We start from the raw sequence: 21,054 nt of genomic DNA, 5'->3' as shown, positions 1-21,054 counted from the left end.
TTATGATAGAGAGAGAGAGAGAGAGAGAGAGAGAGAGAGAGGCAGAGACACAGGAAGAGGGAGAAGCAGGCTCCATGCACCGGGAGCCCGACGTGGGATTCGATCCCGGGTCTCCAGGATCGTGCCCTGGGCCAAAGGCAGGCGCCAAACCACTGCGCCACCCAGGGATCCCTCTCTTTCTTTTTAAATATGCCTTATCTCAAGTAAATTGTAGTCTTTGAAGGATGGAGATCTATTTTCTTAGGATACTCTAGAGTGCTCAGCACTGTGTCATGTACACAGTGTGGGTGATTTACAAGACATTTCTGGAATTAATATCACCTTGGTATCCAGCTCTGACCTCATTCCCACCTTCTCCTTATTTACTGAGAGCTTTAGAGTCACTGGATATTTTAATGGAAAAAGGCCTGGAGGTGGAAGGGAAAGGGGGCAGGGGCCACGACTATTGCTGGAAAAATCTTGAAGTTATGAATCTAATTAGCCTAGACTAGATTTACTTCAACTCATTAGTTATGTCTTTGGGCAGGAAATGTCTTTCCTCCTCATAGGGTTCATGTTAGGGTAAGTATTCTGTGTTGGTACAGGGGGAGGGATTCAGCAAATATTGTCTTTTCTTTCCTTCCTCTACACCGATGACATCAATGAAATTAAAAACTTCTACAAATTTCCCCTACCAATACAGCTGCCATGACTAGCTGTGGATTATTACCTTTGCGATACCCAAACCGTGTTCATACATATAGGCCAGATTGAACATGGCTTGTGCGCTGTGGTACTTGTCAGCTGCAATGCTGTAATGTGTGGCTGCTGTCTGATAGTCTTTCTTAGTCCCGTAGCCATAGTAATGGTAATCTCCAATTTTCACTCTAGCAAACGCATTGCCTGATAGAAACGTTAGAAAGAGAAGAAAAAAATCTGATGATTTGTGTATGGTTCCTAGTAACTCAGTGTATACTAGTGGTAGTATACATAGAAAAGAAAAAAACACTCAGAATCTTAGAACCAAGATTAGATATAATTTATAGAATATAAAATATAACACTCCTCACTAGCTGTTTTCATTGCAGGACAACTTCCATGGTATAGTACAAATGTTCATCTGCTAGGATGATTTTTTTTAAAGATAGATTTATTTATTTATTTATTTGTTTGTTTGTTTGCTTATTTATTTATTGAAAGAGAGAGAGGGTGTGTGCACAAGCTGCAGGTGGTGGGGCAGAGGGAGAGAGAGAATCTCTAGCATTCTCTCTGCTGAGTGTGGAACATGACACAGTGTGGGGTGGGTTGATCTCATGACCTTGAGATCATGACCTGAACAGAAACCAAGAGTTGGTCACTTAACCGACTGAGCCACCCAGGTGCCCCCAGGATGACTTTTTTAAAATGTAAAGTCAAATCATGTTATTTCCCCCCGACCCCCAAATGCTTCACTTTGCACTTAGAATAGTACCCAGACTCCCCACCTGACCTCTCAGTGGTACTTCATCTGCCTTCCACCTCCCTGACTAGCCTCATCACATGTCAATTTCTTGATATGCTCTAGCTTTCTAAATATTCCGTAATACTCCTTCAATGCACCAAAGTCATTCTTGCCCCAGGACCTCTGCATTAAGATTCTCCATGTCCCTCAGCCTGTCATGTTTGGACTTCTCTGATTCTTCATTTGCTGGTTTCTCATTATTAAGGTCTCACTGCAAATGTCACTTCCTTCCTAGAGGCCTTCTCTGACTACTTTGTCTAAAGTATCCCCTCATCCCCTACTCCAGTAGTTACCTATCTCACCTCCATGTTTTATTTCCTTCACAGCACAGGTTGCTGTTATCTTTTTTTTTTTTTAAAGATTTTATTTATTTATTCATGAGAGACACAGAGAGACAGAGAGGCAGAGACATAGGCAGAGGGAGAAGCAGGCTCCCTGTGGGGAGCCCAATGTGGGACTTGATCCCAGGACCCTGGGATCATGACCTGAGCCAAAGGCAGACGCTCAACCACTCAGCCACCTAGGTGCCCCTCGCTGTAATCTTATGTGTTTACTTTCTCTCTCTCATGAATTTATTTTCACTCTCTCTTATGAGGACAACAATTTTGAAGTTCTCGATCACTGATATTGCTCCAGACCTAGAATGGCATTTGCAAATATTTAAGGAATGAATGGACAGACATTTTTAGAAAATGCTTTCCTCAAGTGTTAAATAATTTAGAAATCCTACTTTCCAACAAATTTGTATATATCCAGGAGTAGAAAAAGTTCATGTAACTTTCTAAGATATGAGGCTTCAGTCTTTAGAAGGCCACTTAGGGATAACCTCTAAGGGTCTCTTTGAGGTCCATGTTTTCATTCACTAGGAAAATGTTAATTGAAAAGATGAGGAAATGCTGGGATGCCTGGGTGTCTCAGTGGTTGAGCATCTGCCTTTGGCTCAGGGTGTGATCCCAGTGTCCAGGGATTGAGTCCTGCATCAGGCTCCCCGCAAGGAGCCTGCTTCTCCCTCTGCTTATGTCTCTGCCTCTCTGTGTGTGTCTCTCATGAATAAATAAATAAAATCTTAAAAAGAAAAAAAAAAGAAAAAAAGAAAAGATGAGGAAGTGCTAATCTAGGACATCCATCTCAGGTGTGGCCAACTTCTATAGCATGGTCTAGAGTTACATGGAAAAGGAGGAAGCACCCCCGGTAGTATGGTCTGACGTATATATTAAGGGCTATAGGACTCCTTCCATCCAAAATTTCCCCCACATTTGGCCCACTGCAATACCTAAAATCCTTTGAAATCAATTCCTTTGGGTATTGAAGTTCTCTTAATCTTCTAGAATCCTCTATTAAAGTGTAACACCATGAGCCATCTTTAGCTCTGAGTAGAGGTATCATCATAAAATTCATAAGCAGCTAAAGACATTGGTTAAAACAGGATTTGCTTCCCAGATGCTTCAAAAGGTACAGGTAGTTGGGGGCAAGTCCTTCTAGAAATACCATGCAAGAGAGGCGTCTGCAGGGACCTGAAGAGGCAAAGTCCCTTAGAACCTTTTTCTTAAAAAAGATTTTTTAAATGTTTATTTATTCATGAGAGACATAGAGAGAGAGAGGCAGAGACACAGCAGAGGGAAAAGCAGGATCCCTGCAAGGAAACTGATGTGGGACTCGATCCAGGACCCCAGGATCATGCCCTGAGCTAAAGGCAGATGCTCAACCGCTGAGCCACCAACGCATCCCAAGTCCCTTAGAGCCGTAACGAGAAACCCACTCCATTTCTAATTTTGCTGGAAGTTGCTCTCCATTGACCTGAAGATTCTTTCTGGGCCATAACTACAAAAGGACAGGACTTCTGTGCATTTTCAAGCTTTAAAAGCAGTAAGCAGGGTCTCTGAAGTCCCTAAGAAGGAAGACAATTAACTAGTAGGTTTTCCAGAGGAGTCAGCTCCACCCTAATTGGGGAGCTGACTGGGAGCATGTGGTGACCCTGACAGGCTCTCAGGGGGTCACCTGACAGTGGGAGGGACTCCCCCCTGGAATTTCACAGTCATAGCATAGTGACTAAATCCTGAGGGGTCACCACTCTTCCTCACCAGTGATTAGAAACATTCATCATTACATTTTCCAACCTCAAGTGAGACATTCAGCAGCCCCATCTCCAGGGACACTCGTGCCTGACCTCTCTTGTGACACAGAATTATTTTTAGCGGTCTGAGATTTTTTTTTATATTGGTGAATTCTATTTAATATTAATGTCCTCTCGCATTCAATGTCTCTTTTCCTTGGTGCAATTTCCTGGCTTAGAATAAGCCTGTATTTGCTGCAATTGAGCTGATTTGCCATAGCTGAGAGATTGGTGTTGTTTCTCTATGCCAAACAGGGTCTTTACTGCATTTTGGGAAACACATACTTGTCTTCTTTAGGGAATTTCTCGCTAAAATTGCGTGGATGGCTTGCTGCTATGTTACCGGCTCAGCTGGATCTTCGAAGGCACCCCTGTGATTTTTTTCCCATCAGCTTCCTATTAGTGTCACTTGGGAATTATTTTTTATCTCATTTACTTCTTATAGAAAAGAGAAGAATCAACCTTACCACGAGACAATTTTAAGAAATGGAATCAGAAGCAAAATTGCTCTTTTAATGCGCAAGAGTTCCTCACATATCCAAATCCTGATAGTGAGAGCTTTGCTGCATTTGTTTGCTTTTAATAATGCCAGCTATCAATGCTTTCCCACAGGTGCAAGTGCACCTTCCCCATCAAATGTGAACTCTGTACACAGGGCAGGAGAAGCCCAGGGACATGGAGAGGATCTTGATATTTGACTCAGGGTTTTGTTCTGTTTTGTTTTCTGATGCTAACACGTTAATAGTGATAATAAAGATCTGAAGTTTGTAGTGATCATCTACATGGTATTGTAAGAGAGAAATCAAATGAGTCTTAGATCGTGAATAATTTTGCCTATACATTCATTGAGACATAGGTCAGTTTTCTGATAAGTTCAGGAAAAAGTCAGCAAATGAGTAACTGAGTAAAACTGTCATGTTTCAAACAACTGCTCTGGACATGGAGACAGAGCCATGGGAAATTCCTATGGTTTACCAAACTAAGGAACTTAAGGATAACAAAGAGAAGAAATTCCTGGAAATGACCCCTTGCCAAAGACTGGCTAAGATTGGTAGACTTGGAAATACCACCTAATTAATACCCTGAAGCTTTCTGCTTCTATGCCCAAGAACTCAGTTGGAGCAAATTAATGACTAATAGTGGACAGGGACCAGGCATGCGCTCATCTTTACCGAGGTTCTATACCTTGAATGGCAGCTCGATTCCATAGGAGAAGTGCCATTGGATACATCTTCTCCTTTTCAAGAATTTTAGCCTTTTCTAAAAAAAGGAGACATTTCATTAGGAAGGCTTAAAATACCCATGTAGTAAAGTCATTTATGCATATGTATGATTGGGGAATTGCAGAGAATTTTAACTTATCTTACTAGATTCCAAAATGAATGCTGAATTGCTTTGAGCTACTTCATACCCCATTTCTGCAAGTAGTGCATACTGAACAAGAGAAGAATCTATATCACCATCCTTATAGGCAAAGTATGCTGTCAGGAATTTCTCAGCCCAGTGGCCTAGTTCACAGACTCCTTTATAAAGCTGTACATGGAAGAAGAAATCAAGTAGACTAGTTAGCCAATATACTTCATCCCAGGTAAACGATAAGTGATAAATGAAGTTAATCACCAGCTTCTGCTGGTTGGTCAGGCAAGGATTTTAGATCTAAAGCATGGCTTTTAAAAATTATATAGGGTAAAGAGATAATACTTTCCATAGGCACAAAGATTACAAAGTGTATATTTTTTTGGTCTTGAGCTGAAACTTCCTGAGGATCATTTTAAATTTACGTAATAAACTCTCCCGACTTAGGGGCCATTTGGCAGGACAAGAACGAATGTATCAACTTCCTTTTTTTTTTTTTTTTTTTTTAAGGATCTTTTCGGGGCACTGCTACTCTGCAAGGGTGAGTTATAAGGGCCACAGCTGCTGTGGAAAGTAGAGAATGAAGGGAAGACAGTGCCTGAGGGTGTAGATGACATAACACGAGGGTGGTGTGCAGAGCAATGTGGGGACAGATGTCAACATAGCTGAATAGCCCTTATGTAACCAAAAGAGGTTAGCCATACATAATTCATGAGGAAGTTGGCAAAGGAGCAAATCTAAAGATAGATTATTAGCTGGCAGCTTTTGAAATGAGTTTCAGAGGGGCCAGATTGCAATATGGAGATATTTATATTGGTGCAGCGAAAGTGTTTAATAAATCAATGAAGGTCATTAAAGTCCTAAAAGCTTCCTTTTGAAAAGTACATCACTGGCTTGGGCTGAAAGAACTCACTTTCTCAGCTGTCATCCAAATCATCAAAAACCTAAGGACCTTCTTTTCTGGGAAGAAGTGGGCTACATTTTCTGGGATAAACCGAGCCATTCATTTGCCAAGTCACAACTCCCAACCCTACTTAGAAGGGCCAAACTGCCCTGGCCATTTGACTGAAGGTGGAGGCAGAGCTCCTTAATGAACTTCTGAAGTGAGCTCTGAACCTGATGAAAGCCAGATGCACGAGAGGAGGGATCATTCCCTTATTCCCTTTCCCAGCCTGAATTATGGTACAGCTTTTTTGCCCTGGCAAATGTTAGTGTTCACACTCTCAACGGGGAGAGGTGATATCTATAAAATCGAAGACACTAACAACTTAGGACAGTATCACCTCCTCTCTGTGATAAGTGAATAATTCTTTAAAAACCTCCTGTTACTTACCTCCACAGCAGTTCTGCATGATCTTAACACTCCTGTTCCTGTCGCGTACATCTCGGCCAGATAATAAATGGCAAGGGGCTGCCCACTCTGAGATGCCAAGTAAAAATATTTGAAGGCAAGTTTATAATCCTTCCATACTCCAGAGCCAGCTGAAAATTAAAATTATTTTGAGCCACCCCTTGGTTCATTTTATTTTTTACGTTATACTCTATGGGTATAATGGTCACAGTGATGCCTATTTTATTTTTAAAATTCTTTTTATTTTTAAAGATTTTATTTATTTATACATGAGAGACACACACACACAGAGGCACAGGCATAGGCAGAGGGAGAAACAGGCTTCCTGCAGTGAGCCCGATGGGGGACTCGATGGGGGACTCCAGGATTACCTCCCAGCCGAAGGCAGATGTTCAACCACTGAGCCACCCAGGTGTCCCACCTACTACTTTAAATAGGATGAGAAAAGCCAACCAGAAGTCAAGCCGTTATATAGATCCACTATTTAGAGGGGAAAAAAAGTGAAGTTTGATTGTAAGTAAGAACATGGAAATTTATGTTCTTGACCCATTCAGAAACCTGAAGAAGACAGACTCTATAGTCTCATGAAAGTATCTCCTCAATACGGCATACTTAAGGTTAATGAAAACGCGACCAAGAGGTGGTCTCTGAGGACCAGGGACAATACCAGGATGTGGCTCACCATCCTTGTCCTTCCACAGCGGGAGACCAGTGAAGCTCCTCCCAGCCATAATTACAGAGTTTGGAACAGGCAAATCCTAGCTCCAGGAGGCCCCACTCAAGATTCGACTCATGTTTGGAGCAAGGAGAGGCATTTGGGGCTAGGGTGGAAAATCAGCACACTCGCAGCAGCTGGGATTCTTTTCCTGGCTCTCTTGTTACTCCTTTGTGAGCTGGGCAACTTTAGGTCCTTCATTTATAAAAAGAGAGGCTTTCAGTAGATGGTCCTTAAATTGTCTTCCAGCTCTCAACATTTCATAGCCTTTAGAAGCAGTGCTGCTAAGGCTCTGGAGGCAAATCATTTGGGTTTGAATGCCAGCTCCACTAACTGTGTGATCTTGGGCAAGCTGCTGGATTTCAATATGGCTCAGTTAGCTCATCTATAAACTGTAGGATACTCCCTAGACATATTGAGAGGTCTAAATGAGTAATTACACAAAGACTTAATAAACATTAGCCATTACTATTACCCATATTCTAGAAGCTTGAGGAATCTGATAGATCCTGGGCCTGGGACTTGTAATGAACTAGAAGAACAAGGCCATCTTTGGCAACCACCCAAGACAGTACAAAACAGGCTGTCCCCCTGGGCTACTGTGAAAAATGCCAGCTGATGATGCAATCTGCTGCTGCCCTAGCTCTACCTCTGAAAGGAAGGACTTAGTGGGGACTCAGATATGTTCAGATCTCTTGGTACTCATCTTGGGCACTCCCGCTCTCTCAATCCCCACAGAGTATGACAAACTTTCATGGCTTTCTGAGACCTATCTTTGCTCTCAGACGGCAACTTTGTACCTCCTAGTGCATACCAAAATTCTTATGTTGTCTTTTCTCTCTTGTCTCTCACTCACTGCAGATTTACATCTACACCATTCTTTCCTCCATCTCCCCAGTCTCTGAGAATGAGAAATCCCTGCTCTTTAACAAGACTAAGGAGGCCTCCACCTACCTGGGTGCAATCAGATCCTAATGCCACCCAACCTTTTCCACAACCTTTTCATCAACTATCTCATCACTCCCAAGACACATTAACCATCTCCATTGGCTGGCTCTTTTTTTTGCCAAATATTATACCCAGGTCTCTATCATCTTGAAAAGAACTCCCTATTGGTTCTTGGTCCTTGATCTCTTCATGCCACTGTTCCATCTCCCTTCTTCCATTTAAAGGCACACAATTTCCAACAATAGAATTTATAAGAATTTACTCGTCTACTTTCTCACCTTCTAGTCATACCTCAATCCATTGTATCTGGCTTCTACTCCAACCAGTCTAATGACCACATAAACTTCTCTATATTGACAAGTCCCATGGATTCTCACCCCTTTCTTATTTTTTTGTTTTTTGTTTTAAAGTTTTATTTATTTATTTGACAGAGAGCACAAGCAGGGGGAAAGGCAGAGGTAGAACGAGAAGCAGGCCCCCCACTGAGCAGGGAGCCAGATGCAGGGCTCAATTTCAGGACCCTGGGATCATGACCTGAGCCAGGGGCAGCTGCTTAGTAACCAAATGAACCACCAGATGTCCCTGTTTTGTTTTTGTTTTGAAGAAGCAAGCTTCACATTGCACTTACTGTTCCTTGACAGTTCTCTCCTGTGCTTCCTTAAGATCACTTTTCCCACCTATTTCTCTGACCATGCCTTTTCAGTCTTTTCGTGACTACTCTTTCTCTGCCCATCTTTTCAATACAGCACTGAGAACTACCAGATTTCTGACCATGGTCCACCATTCCTTTCATGCTCTCTCTCTTTTCTTTTTGCAGTCTCAGCTACTTTTGACTAACTCCTGTATGTTGATGCCTCTCAAACCTTTCTTTTCAAGTCTGAACTTTCTTGTGAGTTTCATACCTGCTTTTGGGTATGCCCATTGGATATCACAAGGCACCTCAAACTCGACCTTTTCAAATGTGACCTTCCTGACTGTACCTCTTTGCCTCCTCCCTCAACTGGAGTTCTTTCCTTAAGTCTTCAAATTCCTCCTCAGATTGCTGCCTCAATATTCTATCTAAACAATCACTCCAACAATTTAACTTTTGTTAAGAAAGGAGTAGACTTAATAATGCATTTGTCATTCTTGGTACAACAGCCATATTTGCAGCACTTACAGTAGTACATGAAGCCTAACTGAAATTGTGCGTTGGGCCATCCTTTCTCTGCAGCTTTCTGAAAGTATTTAAGTGCCTCAGCATAATTCTGCAAGATAATTACACTCTATTACTCAAAGGTGTATGTATAACTCCATGGTAACAATTGCCTTCCACTTAAAAAAGAAAAGAGTATAGATAATGCCTTATGTGACTTAGGCTAATTAAAATAGTATCAGAAGTATTATACATTTTATTTCACTATTATATTAGATTCTATTAGGAAATAATTCTCTCATTTTCACTGTAAATTATGTCTTTTCTTACACTGACAGTAGGTTTTGTTAGATAATGGGGGAAGGTCACTTAAAAGGTTACACTAAGAGGTTAAGAGGTTACACTTAGAAGATAAATTTATCAGAGAAAATCCTCAGGGGTTATATGATTTCTAAGGTTACTTAGCATCTATCATTCTAAGATATAATTAGGGTTGTTATTCTTGTCACAAATTTATTCTATGTCTCTTTAGCAAATATTCCACTGGATTAATTTATTTTCTATAATCAAGTATAATAGTCTGGCAAACCAGGTATTAGAGACTAATTCCTTTAAATTAGTCAACGATCATGAATTTTACCCTATAAATTGCTAGAATATGTTGAAAAGATAATGAAATTATTTAACTTACCACAGGAACTCCTTTCCCATAAAAATAAAGAAGACCGAGCCCATGAAGACCAATTGCATTGCCCTGGAACAGTTTTAAAAGTACAAAAGAAAAAAAAAAAGTACAGATAAAGTCCCAAAAGAATTCATGATAAGGAAAATTATGATAAAATCATTCTATATATTTAAAATGCACCCAATAAGGGATTAATCAAGGCAGGTTAATCAGGCACAGTTGGTAAATTATTCTGTTTCTGTCTAGTTTTCCCTTTCATACATTCATAACCCCTTTGACTAGAAAAGAGGGAAAGAAAAGTCAAATCCTTTCTCCATTCTTTCATTCAGCATTTATTTATTTAGTGCTTGCTTTGTGTGTAACTCAATAGGTGTTGGACTGAGGTAGGAGGTGAAAGTTCAAAGATGAATGAACAATGATCCCTGCCTCAGGCTAGGTATCACCTCTTAATATAGCCACATCAAATGTGGTTAAGTAGAATTAGATCAGGAATGTTGTGGACACCTAGAAGAGGAACACTCAACTGCCTGGATCAGGCTAGGGACTGAGGGGATTGAGTTGTCAAATGATGACCTTTGAGCTTGGTCTTGAAGGATGTGTAGAATTCTCCAGAAGGGATAAGTCTATCCAGAATGTCTTACCTGCTTTGGTCAAAGGAGGTTGACATTAGTAGCCAAAAAGCATTTTAGAGATTCTGCAAATGTCAATCTAGCCTTTATGGATGGTAAAGCATTGTTGGAATATGTTTCTGTACTCAAATTTGACTGCTTATAACATCATCAGTGTCTTCTTTTCCACTTGATGCTAAATTAATTACCATTTATTTTTCTGATTAGTATTCTAAAGAGTCTAGGGAAGGGAGTTTTTAGCACATTTTGGAATTTAGCACATGTTCAAATTTACTGATATTTAGCATATCAATCGTGGATAAAGAGTGAACCTTAAAAGTGACTTCCCCAACCAAAAACCTCACTTTTCTTTTTGTCTCCCATCATGCATTTCACCCTTTAGTGACTAAGTAAGGAGGCACATTTGGCCACTTAACTGTCATTCAGCAGACCTGTAGGTTTGTTTTACAGGTTTATAGTATTTCCTCAGGAACTCAAGTTTTGATAGAAAACTCTCCAGATTTCTTAGTACTACTTAAATGTAGTTATTGTGAATGCAGCCAGAGTACCCTTCAGTGATACAAGAATAGCACATAACTAAAGGAGGCATAATTGAAAAATAATTTCAAAACTCCAAAGTTTGAGCTTGTGCATATCAAAGAACCAGTTATTTTAAGAACTGTATTTAAAACAGATTGTATACAACTGCTCTCTTCTTCCTGATTGTACCCTGATTTTATCTACCTGTGGTCCTAGGACTCTTGGGATGGTCTGCTCTGGGGGTAGTAAGGCCTAGTGTGATGGATGTACTAAAGTCTGGTGAGTCTGTCTTCTAACTATCCTCACTCAGACATTGAGAAAAAGGGAAGGGTAAGAAAATGAAAAGAGAGAAAGAGGAAGGGAGAAAAGAGGGTAAAGTTTCTAGCTTTTGACTCACCAACTATTTAAGGACCAGAGGACTTATTCATAACTTTCACATCAGGCGTAGCCAGCTCGGATTTACCTTCAGGGGACATTCAGGTAATGTAAGAAGTACATTAACCCTGGTAATTAGAGTAAAAGAGACTGACAAATGAGCAAGTTCCTGCCCCATCTAAAGGCAGCAGCAGCACCTCCACTCCTCTCTGTTCCAGGCAACTTATCACATGGAATGGTCGGCTCTTCCCATTTTCCAAGAAAAGCTGGATGTCTAGACTTTTATATGACATTTTCTAATTTTTATTACTGCAGTATAGTTGATACAGGATGTTACATTAATTTCAGGTATATAGGATAGTGATTTGACAACTCTCTATACATTATGCTATGTTCACCACAAGTGTAGCTACCATCTGTCACCATGTGAAACTTCCTAATTTTTGAAACACTTTCTGCGCCAAACAAAACATAGATATAGGCAATCTCTCCACATATAACTTCCATGTTAGGGCTTAGTGCTCTTGCTTAGGTTAATTGACATGGACCTAGAGAGCAGATGGTCATTTATTTAACACATATTAATGAACCTTTACTATGTACTAAGGCCACTTATCCTCCTCTAGTTGAGGAGACATGATCTTCAGATAGTAGGAGAGAAGGCACAATGTAGAAGCAGTACAGTTGCAGCATTACAGAGGGTGAATGTAAGGCAAGTGCATAAGAGGGGAAAATGATATGAACCAAGGTGGGTAGAGGTTGCTTTGTGGAAGGAGAGAGGATTGACCTCTCCTCTGGAGATGACTAGGATTCAGAATGAGGGGTTGGGGGAAGGTAGGCAAAATGACAAAAGTGTAGAGATAAAGATGGGCCTGATACGTTCAGGAGTGTGAAAGAGAAAACCAGAATATGGTCCAATATGGACCCAACAGGATAACTGCTCATGTTTCTGAGTAAATAAGATAAAAGAAGTCAAAAAGGCTGTAGATTTGCATACTGGTACTGATCTAACTTAAAAACACATTTAAAAAGATATGTGTACATACCTATATCTGTATGTGTGTATATATATACATACATATACATACAAATATATATATATATATATATATTTGTTTTAAGTAGTAAAAGAAGAGAATGGATATGCAGAGTGGAAGACAGAAACTCTTTACTTTGGTAGTGACCCCAAGTGAAAAATCTAATAAACAATCCAGGTGGTGATAAAGGGATATATGGTCATGTCCACCTGATGCCATTCAGAATAATTACCCTAAATATAATTTCAGATTTTCTCTGTAAAGGAAGGTTGCTTAGGTTTAGAACACAAGTAGCTCAGATCCCTGCTGGTTACACACCCTGAATAGCTTGGGAGCTGGGTTAATTTACACACCCAATTTTTGGCATTATTCCTTTGGGCTGACAAATCAGCGTTACTTGCCAGACCTTCCTCTATTACATTACCCCACCTCTTTTTCAATCTGCTTTCCCTTGTCATTCCTAACCTAATGGTACTCCAGATAACTATCCTGCTGAGCAAAAATTTCATATAAATTACAAGGGAGAGGAGTGGAGTACCAGCCTTCTTAGTAATTTACACCACAATAGCAGCAGCTCGGAGGTGCTAGTCATTTATAAATAGGCTCCTAAAGCAGCGTGTGGGCTTTTAAAAACTGAGAGCAGTTGAAAATATTCCCCAATTTGAGCAAATCTTTACTCTCAGTGTTGCAGTATAAGGGTTGTAAGACAACACATGCTTCCTACTTTGCAGGGTTAGAAAGTTTACCAGAGCCATTCCCCAACATTAGGCTGATGGGTGTTGCAGGCTGATGTTCTTAATGCACTAATGGGATTCAGGGAGGTCTACTGAGTTTCATCAGACAGAGCCCAGGAGTCAAGGTAAAAATTTTAATGGCAGGGGAGATATTATTCCATTTTTATATCCTCTCACAGATCCAATCAATTCTGCCTTGAATATGCTTTGAAGTTCATACCACCTAACTGGCCTCAGACTGCAAAAGATAATAGCCTAATAGCCAACACACTGTGTCTACTGTAAGCCAGGCACTGCTTTAAGTACTTCGGAATACGAGGCACATAAATATTAACACATTAAATCCTGGCAACAACTATATATGGCAAACCTATATTCCCATTTTACAGGTGGGGATATTGCGGCACAGACAGGTTAAGTGTGTCACAGGGTCACACTGGCAGAATGCTGCAGGGCTGATGTTTAAACCATGGTTTCTGCCTGCAGAGCCATGCTCAATCGTCTTGTCCTAGTCCCCTGGCTGATGATCTTCCTCCTGGGTCAGGGGAGTTTCTGGCCTTTGGGTGAGATTGAACTGGGAAAAACTGAGCATTGCTTATTTGTCTTTGTCGTGAGCTTAGCACAGACATTGAATTTTCCTTTCCGCAGTCATCATGTCTTTTACTTCCTGTTTCCCGAGCTAGGAGCTAGATGGCCTCACCTACTGCATGGGGGAAGGAAAGCTGAGCTTTTGTCTGGCCTCCTGCTAGAGCAGCATATGTCACTGCCACTTTTCATTTATCGAGAAGACAAGATATGTCTCCCTCTATCCCAACACCATATTTTATGGCAATGATATTCCTCTTCTCCAGGATGCAAAACTCCCAGGCTCACTTGCTGGGTACGGGGCTTTGGAACTCTTTGGCATCAGTCTGCATGTAATAAAAGCCAAATGTTTTTCTGTGCTTACAGAAATGGGCTGAAGACGTACCTTATTGGCTGCCATGGAAAAGTATTTGAAGGCAGTAGCATTATTTTGTGGTGCTGCAGCATTCCCCTCTAAATACATCTGCAAAACCAAACAAAAAGGGAATGTAAAAAACTAGGGATTTGCAGGTGATTAAAATATGTTTTAGAACTACAAAGAAGTGATGATTGCACAACATTGTGAATGTAGTACATGCCACCAAATCACATGCTTTAAAATGATTAATTTTATAGTATCACCTCAATTTTAATAAAAGGAAAACCAAGGAAATAATCTACTTACATACATTCTGGAGTAACCTTGCCTGAGGGCAAAGAAATGGACTCTGTCTCTGTTTTCTCACGTTGCCTTTCATCTAAAGTCGTATTTGGCACTTCAGGAAGAGGAGCATTTGTCCCCATGGTGACTAATGCAAATAGGCTACAGGGAGCCAAGGACAGCACTTGGGGGAGTGAGTGGTCTTTGAAGGAGAGAAAAAAAATGTGCCTCTCTAGAGGAACAGTCCACAAAAGTTACTCAGCCGCCAAGGGTCATCCCTTGATAGGGGGGCCAAGGATGGGCTTTGGTCCCCTTGGAGCTGGTTCTCATTCCCAGGGTGTAGGATTGAGGCACCTCATTGGGTTATACCAGTTAGATGTTCAACTAGCCCAGATCTCTTGTTACGGGCCAGAATAGGGAGTCGTGGTGGAGGTAGGGGCCTCTGAACTACACGCAGTCCAGGAGCCTTGGGCCAGGTACACTTTCAAGGCTGCTTTTGGTGCCCAGATAAATGCTGTTGTTGTATGGGCCTTTGTCTCAAACCATCACCTCAAGAATGCTGTCCTCAGTCTGTAGTGGAATGTTGTGGTTGGCTGCTTCCATGAAAGACATCTGTCATGACATACTGGGTTCAATTAGCTGGTACCATTATTTTCTTAAGATTTTTAAGAAATGAAAAAAAAATTATCAAGATGAAGCGCATACCTTTCCTATAAATGCCATGGCATTTGCACTCCCAGCCTTTGCTGCCTTTAAGAAGTAGTATAATGCTTTCTGGAGAGAAAAGAACAGTATTATTGACATTCACACATGTATCCTACAAAATAGTTTTTCAAACCAAACTTTATTTCATTTAACATGCATTCAAAAAATATCTATAAGGCACCCACACTGCTTAGGGCACTATTTCAAATGCTATTTCATCCATAAACTTGAAGAATGGGAGCCATACATGGTTCACATGAATGATTTTTAAATGTGAAGACTCATTTCTTACATGTGGAAAGGGATGATGGGATGTGGCTTTGTGGAGGACAGATGAATCCCAGCATTGGAACTACATTATTGGAGTTCATTACTTTGAAAAAGTATGCTTCGATGTCAACGCTATGTACTTACTTTAAAAGACAGTTTGTACAATTTGGTAGAATTGGATATGTAGCTTCCTAATGTTTATAAGGCAGAGTGAGTAAAACAGGACACATCTGGCTGTCTGCTGAGACCGGGTCTTTTCATGGAGGTAAACTTCAGGCCAATTCTTTCTAAATCAAAATGAAGGCGGCCAGTCAAGCCTCTGATTCTTTTTAGGTCATCACATAATTGAAATGTTCAGTCTAGAACACATAAGGGCTGACCTGGCCCTTGTTGCCCCATTCCCTAGGCCTCATCTTGACCTCCCAGAAGTTCTCCTCAGAAACTACACAAAGCATTAAAAGAAATCTGCCTCAGGAATGAGAAATGAAGATGCTTTCCCAAGTGTCTTTTTAGAATATAACTCTTCTGCTCTTTAAAAAGCCTTGACTAGGTGGATGTACAAGGATCTGCTCCTTCATAAAGACAAGAGAAGATTTAAGGAAGAAATGTGAGTAGTTCTTTTACATGCACATTTGCTCCAGAAGTATTGCCATTTTATTTGGGAGCCACCTCTTGTCACTAAAGTCAGTCTGCCTTGTGAACGTAACTAAATACAAATGGCACCAATGTTGAACCTCACACACTATATACCCATTCATCTATCCACCTCTTCTATTCTTCTTTTAATCTTTCAGCAACTTGAAAAGTGCCATATATATGATAATATGTTAAGTATTATAAGTGGTTCATAGATGAATAAAAAACACCATCCCTACATTTGCTCTCTACCAGTACTGCCGAGAAGAAAGGCATATAAGCAAATGTGTCATAGATGGGAAAAAAGGAACACTGGAAATAATTAGAGAGGTATGGAATAACAGAATGGTACATATGTGTTTTACAAGCTTTGTCTTTTCTAATCTTCACACCAGCACTGTAAGGAAGGTCCTATTAATATCTGAGCCTGCACTGTGGTACTACAGCAAAGTCAAGCAGCTGGTACTAGAGTCCCACAAGGAGCCTGATTTCAATTTCCATGCACTTAGTATTCTGCCTTCATGAAAGGTGTCAAGAAAGAGGACTCAAATGACAAAGGTCTCACAAAAGATGGAGAGGATTCTCCAGGGCAACAGGGCATCATAGTCTGGAGGAATAACATGAGCAAGGAACAGAGATAGAAATGCCTAAGGTATGTCTAGGAAATAGTCATTGCTGAAGTAGAATATCCAAAAGCTAAGATTTACAAAAATATGATGGGGCCATATTATAACAGTCCCGAATACTAGGTCAAGACTTCTTTTTTATTTGGTAGAAAATTGAAGCCATTGGAAATTTATGAGCATAAGGGAATCTTGAAACAACAAATGCTGTCCAAATGTCTGGAATAACCTGTCAATTGGATAGGAGGAAATTGTAGCAATGTATGATTTATCAATCATCTCTCAGTAAACAAATCAAATGTATGATCAAATGCATGATTTACCAATCACATTTATCAGACCCCATTAATATAGAAAATGAAGGTATTTCTTATGAATGCCTCTACTGAGCCAAGACCCAAATATACCTGTAGGTAACTCTCATGGCATGCATCCATTGATTTACATGTCTATTTAACTTTCTGTCTCCTCTAGTGTTGAAACTCCTGTACATAGCAAAGTGTCTACTGTATATCAGGGACGTAGGAAATATTTCTGGAATAAATGCATGAGCGAGTGAATGAAAGGATAAGTTTATAAATCTCTAAAACAGGGGAGCTAGATTTTAAGATTTATAGTCCCTTATAGCTCTCATACTGTGACTCTGTGAAATAATTTTCCAAGTTCAGTTGCAGAATTTGGCTCTCAAAATATTTGGCAATGGAGAATTCAGGGAAAAAGTTACTCTGAGAAACTATATTTGAATTGTTAAAAGAGAATAAGCAAATAAGAATCAGAAGAAAATAAAAATCCTGGAGTTTTCCCCATCTTTAAATATAATGATCCCATAAAGACCAGAGGAATTGAAGCTTTCTCTAATTTCCCCTTCTACACCCTTCTACTCTCATGGCTTATTCAGCATTTCAGTTCTCTTTTACTTGTCTTTAAATTAACCTACCTTTAGTGCTATTGCTTTAATTGTATAAACATTTACTAAACACTATGTGAAAGTATCATGCAAGCTACTTTGATGAGTCTTTGCTCTCAAAGAGTTAATTATCCATCCATCTATCCATCCGTCCATCCATCCATCCATCCATCCATCCATCCATCCATCCGCTGTGGTCTGTATATTTGCATCCCTTCAAAATTCATATGTTGAAAACCTAATACCCAAGGTGATGGTATTAGGAAGTAGGGCCTTTAGAAGGTGACTGGCACAGAGCTTTCATGGATGGGCTTAGTGCCTTTATAAACAAGGCCCCAGAGAGCTAGCTCACTCTTATTTACATAAGAGTGATACAATGAGAGGTCCATAAACTAGAAGAGGGCCCTATTCAACCATGCTGGCACCTTGATCTCAAACTTCTAGCTTCTGGAAATGTGAGAAATAGATTTTGGTTATTTATAAGCCACCCAGACTATAGTATTTTTGTTATAGCCCCTGAAACAGACTAAAGCACCATCCATCCTTCCTTCAAATATTTACTGAGCACCTACAATTATATTTTACTGATTCTAAGATGTCCCCCCCCCTCACACTTTAATCAGGACACTTTTTACTACCAATGGCATCATGTGATTTATATTGGCAGTGTTTTCTTCTTTCTCAATAGAACATAAAATAAAGTACCTTATAATTGATGGTATCTTAGATAGGATGAATATAGTATGTCCCATACATTATGCTAAGTGAAATTTTATTATTTAAATACATATCTTCTTAAAACAATGAGTGTGATTTTTCATTGGTTCAAGAAAATCTCTAGTTTAAGCAGTTTGTAGCATTTCCCCTAGAATGAAATGCCAAGAAAATGTATTATTTTTTTAAAAAATTGTGAATACTTCTTTTGTCTCAAAATCTGTAAATCATCCTTTTCAGGATTTCAGATTCTTGTCTTTTTAATGTGGCAAGGTAGACAAAGCAATTGCCTTTACATATCTGATATTATGCTTCTGCTAGGTTTAATTATACCATATCCACTTTAATAATATGCAGCCAAATACCCAGCTTTCCTAATTCAATTCATTCTGAGCCTGTATAAATTTAGGAATGCAAATTACATTAAAAGGTATGTGTAGAAATTCAAGATAATGTAATCAAGAATCGCATATACAATATTTTTCAGTAATTAGGAATTTGGTAGTAGGAGAGAGAGAGGTGAAAATATTGCTTATAGTGACAACTCATGAGAGAGATTAATTTAATCAAATAATGAGGAGGGGGAAAAAAAGGCAAACTAATTATTTTCTGGTATTTTAATATTTAATTTGGTGGGCAGTAAATTGGGCATTACTTACAATTATAGAGAACCTTACACTAATAATTTTCTTTGATGGACTGAAGCATTAGCATACTGACTCAAGTGGTGGTTTTCAGGCTGAGGGCCTGAAATATAACATATAATGCCTATATGCATTATATGCATTATAACATATAATGCTTAGGATGCTATCATTCATTCATTTATTCATTCATTCCTTCATTCAATAAATACTGAGCCCTAATATGTACCTAGTACTATTGGAGTATAGGATACATAGTAATGCGCAAGACAGACAAGACTTTACATTCCATTGTGGGGAGACAAATAATAAACAAGTCAAGATGAATATATGGGCTAGAGGAAAATAAACACTATAATGGGATGAATGGTGGAAGAACAGACTTGATCAAGAAAATTCTCTCTAAGGAGGTAAGACTCAGAAAGATAAGAGGCTAGCCATGGGAATAGTTGTAGTAACATTCTTTCAGAAATTAGGTTTATCCTTTTTAACTTCTCTCACTACTTTGCATCTCCCATGCCACTCCAAGTTGAGCCTGGTGCAGCTAAGCTGTGGTAAACTCCAAAAATGACCACAACATTTTGCAGTTGTACCTATTAGAAGAAGTCCTTTTTTTCCTGTCTCTTCCATGTTGGCTGGCCTTGTAATTTGCTTTGGCCAAAAGAACATGGTGGAAGTGATTTGTGAGTTCCAACCCCAGGCTTTAAGAGACTTTTGTGCTTGTGTTCTTTCACCATGTGAAAAGTTTAAGCCCAGTAGCCTGGAGGAAAGGAGCTTGTGGAGAGACCCAGTCATCCTAGGTGTCACAGATGAGGTCATCATAAACCAGGCAGCCCTGGTCAGTATTCTACAGATGCATGAGCAACCCTTGTCAAGATTGGTTGAGCCTGTCTAACACCAGAAGAATTACTCAGCTGAGCCCAGCCAAAACTGCTGACCACCCAAAATCAGGAATTTAATAAGTGGTTGTTGTTTTAAACCATCTAAGTTGAGGAGTGGTTTATCATGTAGCCTAAACTAACTGATACATAAGCCAACCAGTCTTGAGGTTTGAAACCTTGACTGGAGCCCTCCATGTAGGTTGGGTTTATTAGGTTGAGAAAACCTAATGGACAAGCCTATGCTTGCCGCCAGAATGTGCCTGAACCATGCTGATGTTTCTGGAATTGAACCAGACTTTTGGATGGGAAGTATGGGGCCCAACCATACCATTTGAAAGTTTGAACTAAAGAAACCTGACAAATCATATCATTCCTTCTTTTTGCTTTATAAATGAGGAAACTAGATTTTAGAGGTTGTATACCACCGCCACCCCCAGGTAAAGAAGAAATATGGTTTAATGGGAAGAGCACAGGCTTTGAATGCTGAAGCCCAGATTTCAAATTCTGATTCTTTTTTTTTTTTTTTTTTTTTTTAAAGATTTTACTGGGATCCCTGGGTGGCGCAGCGGTTTGGCGCCTGCCTTTCGCCCAGGGCACGATCCTGGAGACCCGGGATCGAATCCCACGTTGGGCTCCCGGTGCATGGAGCCGGCTTCTCCCTCTGCCTATGTCTCTGCCTCTCTCTCTCTCTATGTGACTATCATAAATAAATAAAAATTTAAAAAAAAGATTTTACTTATTTATTCATGAGAGATGCAGAAAGAGAGAGGCAGAGACACAGGCAGAGGGAGAAGCAAGCTCCATGCAGGGAGCCTGATGTGGGACTTGATCCCTCAACTCCAGGATCAGGCCCTGGGCGGAAGGCAGGCTCTAAACAGCTGAGCCACCCAGGGATCCCTCAAGTTCTGATTCTTAACATTATTACCCAGCTGTGATACTTGAAACAATTTACTTTACACTTCTAGTCTCAGCTCCTCATCTGTAAAATAGAGATAATAAAACCTCTGTTAGGGCAGCCCCGGTGGCGCAGCGGTTTGGCGCCGCCTGCAGCCCAGGACATGATCCTGGAGACCCGAGATGGAGTCCCACGTCAGGCTCCCTGCATGGAGCCTGCTTCTCCCTCTGCCTGTGTCTCTGCCTCTCTCTCTCTCTGTGTGTCGCTCATGAATAAATAAATAAAATCTTAAACAAACAAACAAACAAACAAAAACCTCTGTTAATGAACCCATAGAAGAGGCCGACTGGGCTCCTTGGTGTTATCCAAGTGCCTGGTTATTGCCACTACAGTACCAGAATCCTTCATTGCCAGCCCTGGGATTATACTTCATCCTCATATAGAGGCATTCATCCTCATATCTGGTATTCACAGTGG

The 21,054-nt window shown here is 40.2% G+C and overlaps 1 protein-coding gene across 18 annotated transcripts in view; it reads right to left on the bottom strand.

Annotated features, from left to right (window-relative positions):
- The window catches only part of SEL1L2 (SEL1L2 adaptor subunit of ERAD E3 ligase), a 137,318-nt gene that overhangs the window by 7,836 nt on the left and 108,428 nt on the right, over positions 1-21,054 (bottom strand). For 16 of the 18 annotated variants that reach the window (XR_007405532.1, XR_007405531.1, XR_007405530.1 and 13 more), the window contains 8 exons: positions 15,008-15,076; positions 14,048-14,125; positions 9,790-9,852; positions 9,123-9,210; positions 6,283-6,431; positions 4,961-5,126; positions 4,779-4,853; positions 710-882 (listed from right to left, as the gene is read on the bottom strand). Coding sequence is in view for 14 of the 18 variants with exons in the window: in XM_049100423.1 (XP_048956380.1) it covers positions 710-882; positions 4,779-4,853; positions 4,961-5,126; positions 6,283-6,431; positions 9,123-9,210; positions 9,790-9,852; positions 14,048-14,125; positions 15,008-15,076 (861 nt within the window). In the remaining 4 variants the exon portion in view is untranslated. Of the gene's footprint in view, positions 1-709; positions 883-3,087; positions 3,369-4,778; positions 4,854-4,960; positions 5,127-6,282; positions 6,432-9,122; positions 9,211-9,789; positions 9,853-14,047; positions 14,126-15,007; positions 15,077-21,054 lie in introns of those variants that run through there. The other 2 variants (XM_049100430.1, XR_007405534.1) reach the window with 2 other exon arrangements.

The sequence above is a fragment of the Canis lupus genome, chromosome 24 (genome assembly GCF_003254725.2).
Source record: "Canis lupus dingo isolate Sandy chromosome 24, ASM325472v2, whole genome shotgun sequence".
Classification (NCBI taxonomy): domain Eukaryota; kingdom Metazoa; phylum Chordata; class Mammalia; order Carnivora; family Canidae; genus Canis; species Canis lupus.
Note: the sequence above shows the minus strand (reverse complement) of the source record. Positions and strands in the feature narration are given on the sequence as shown.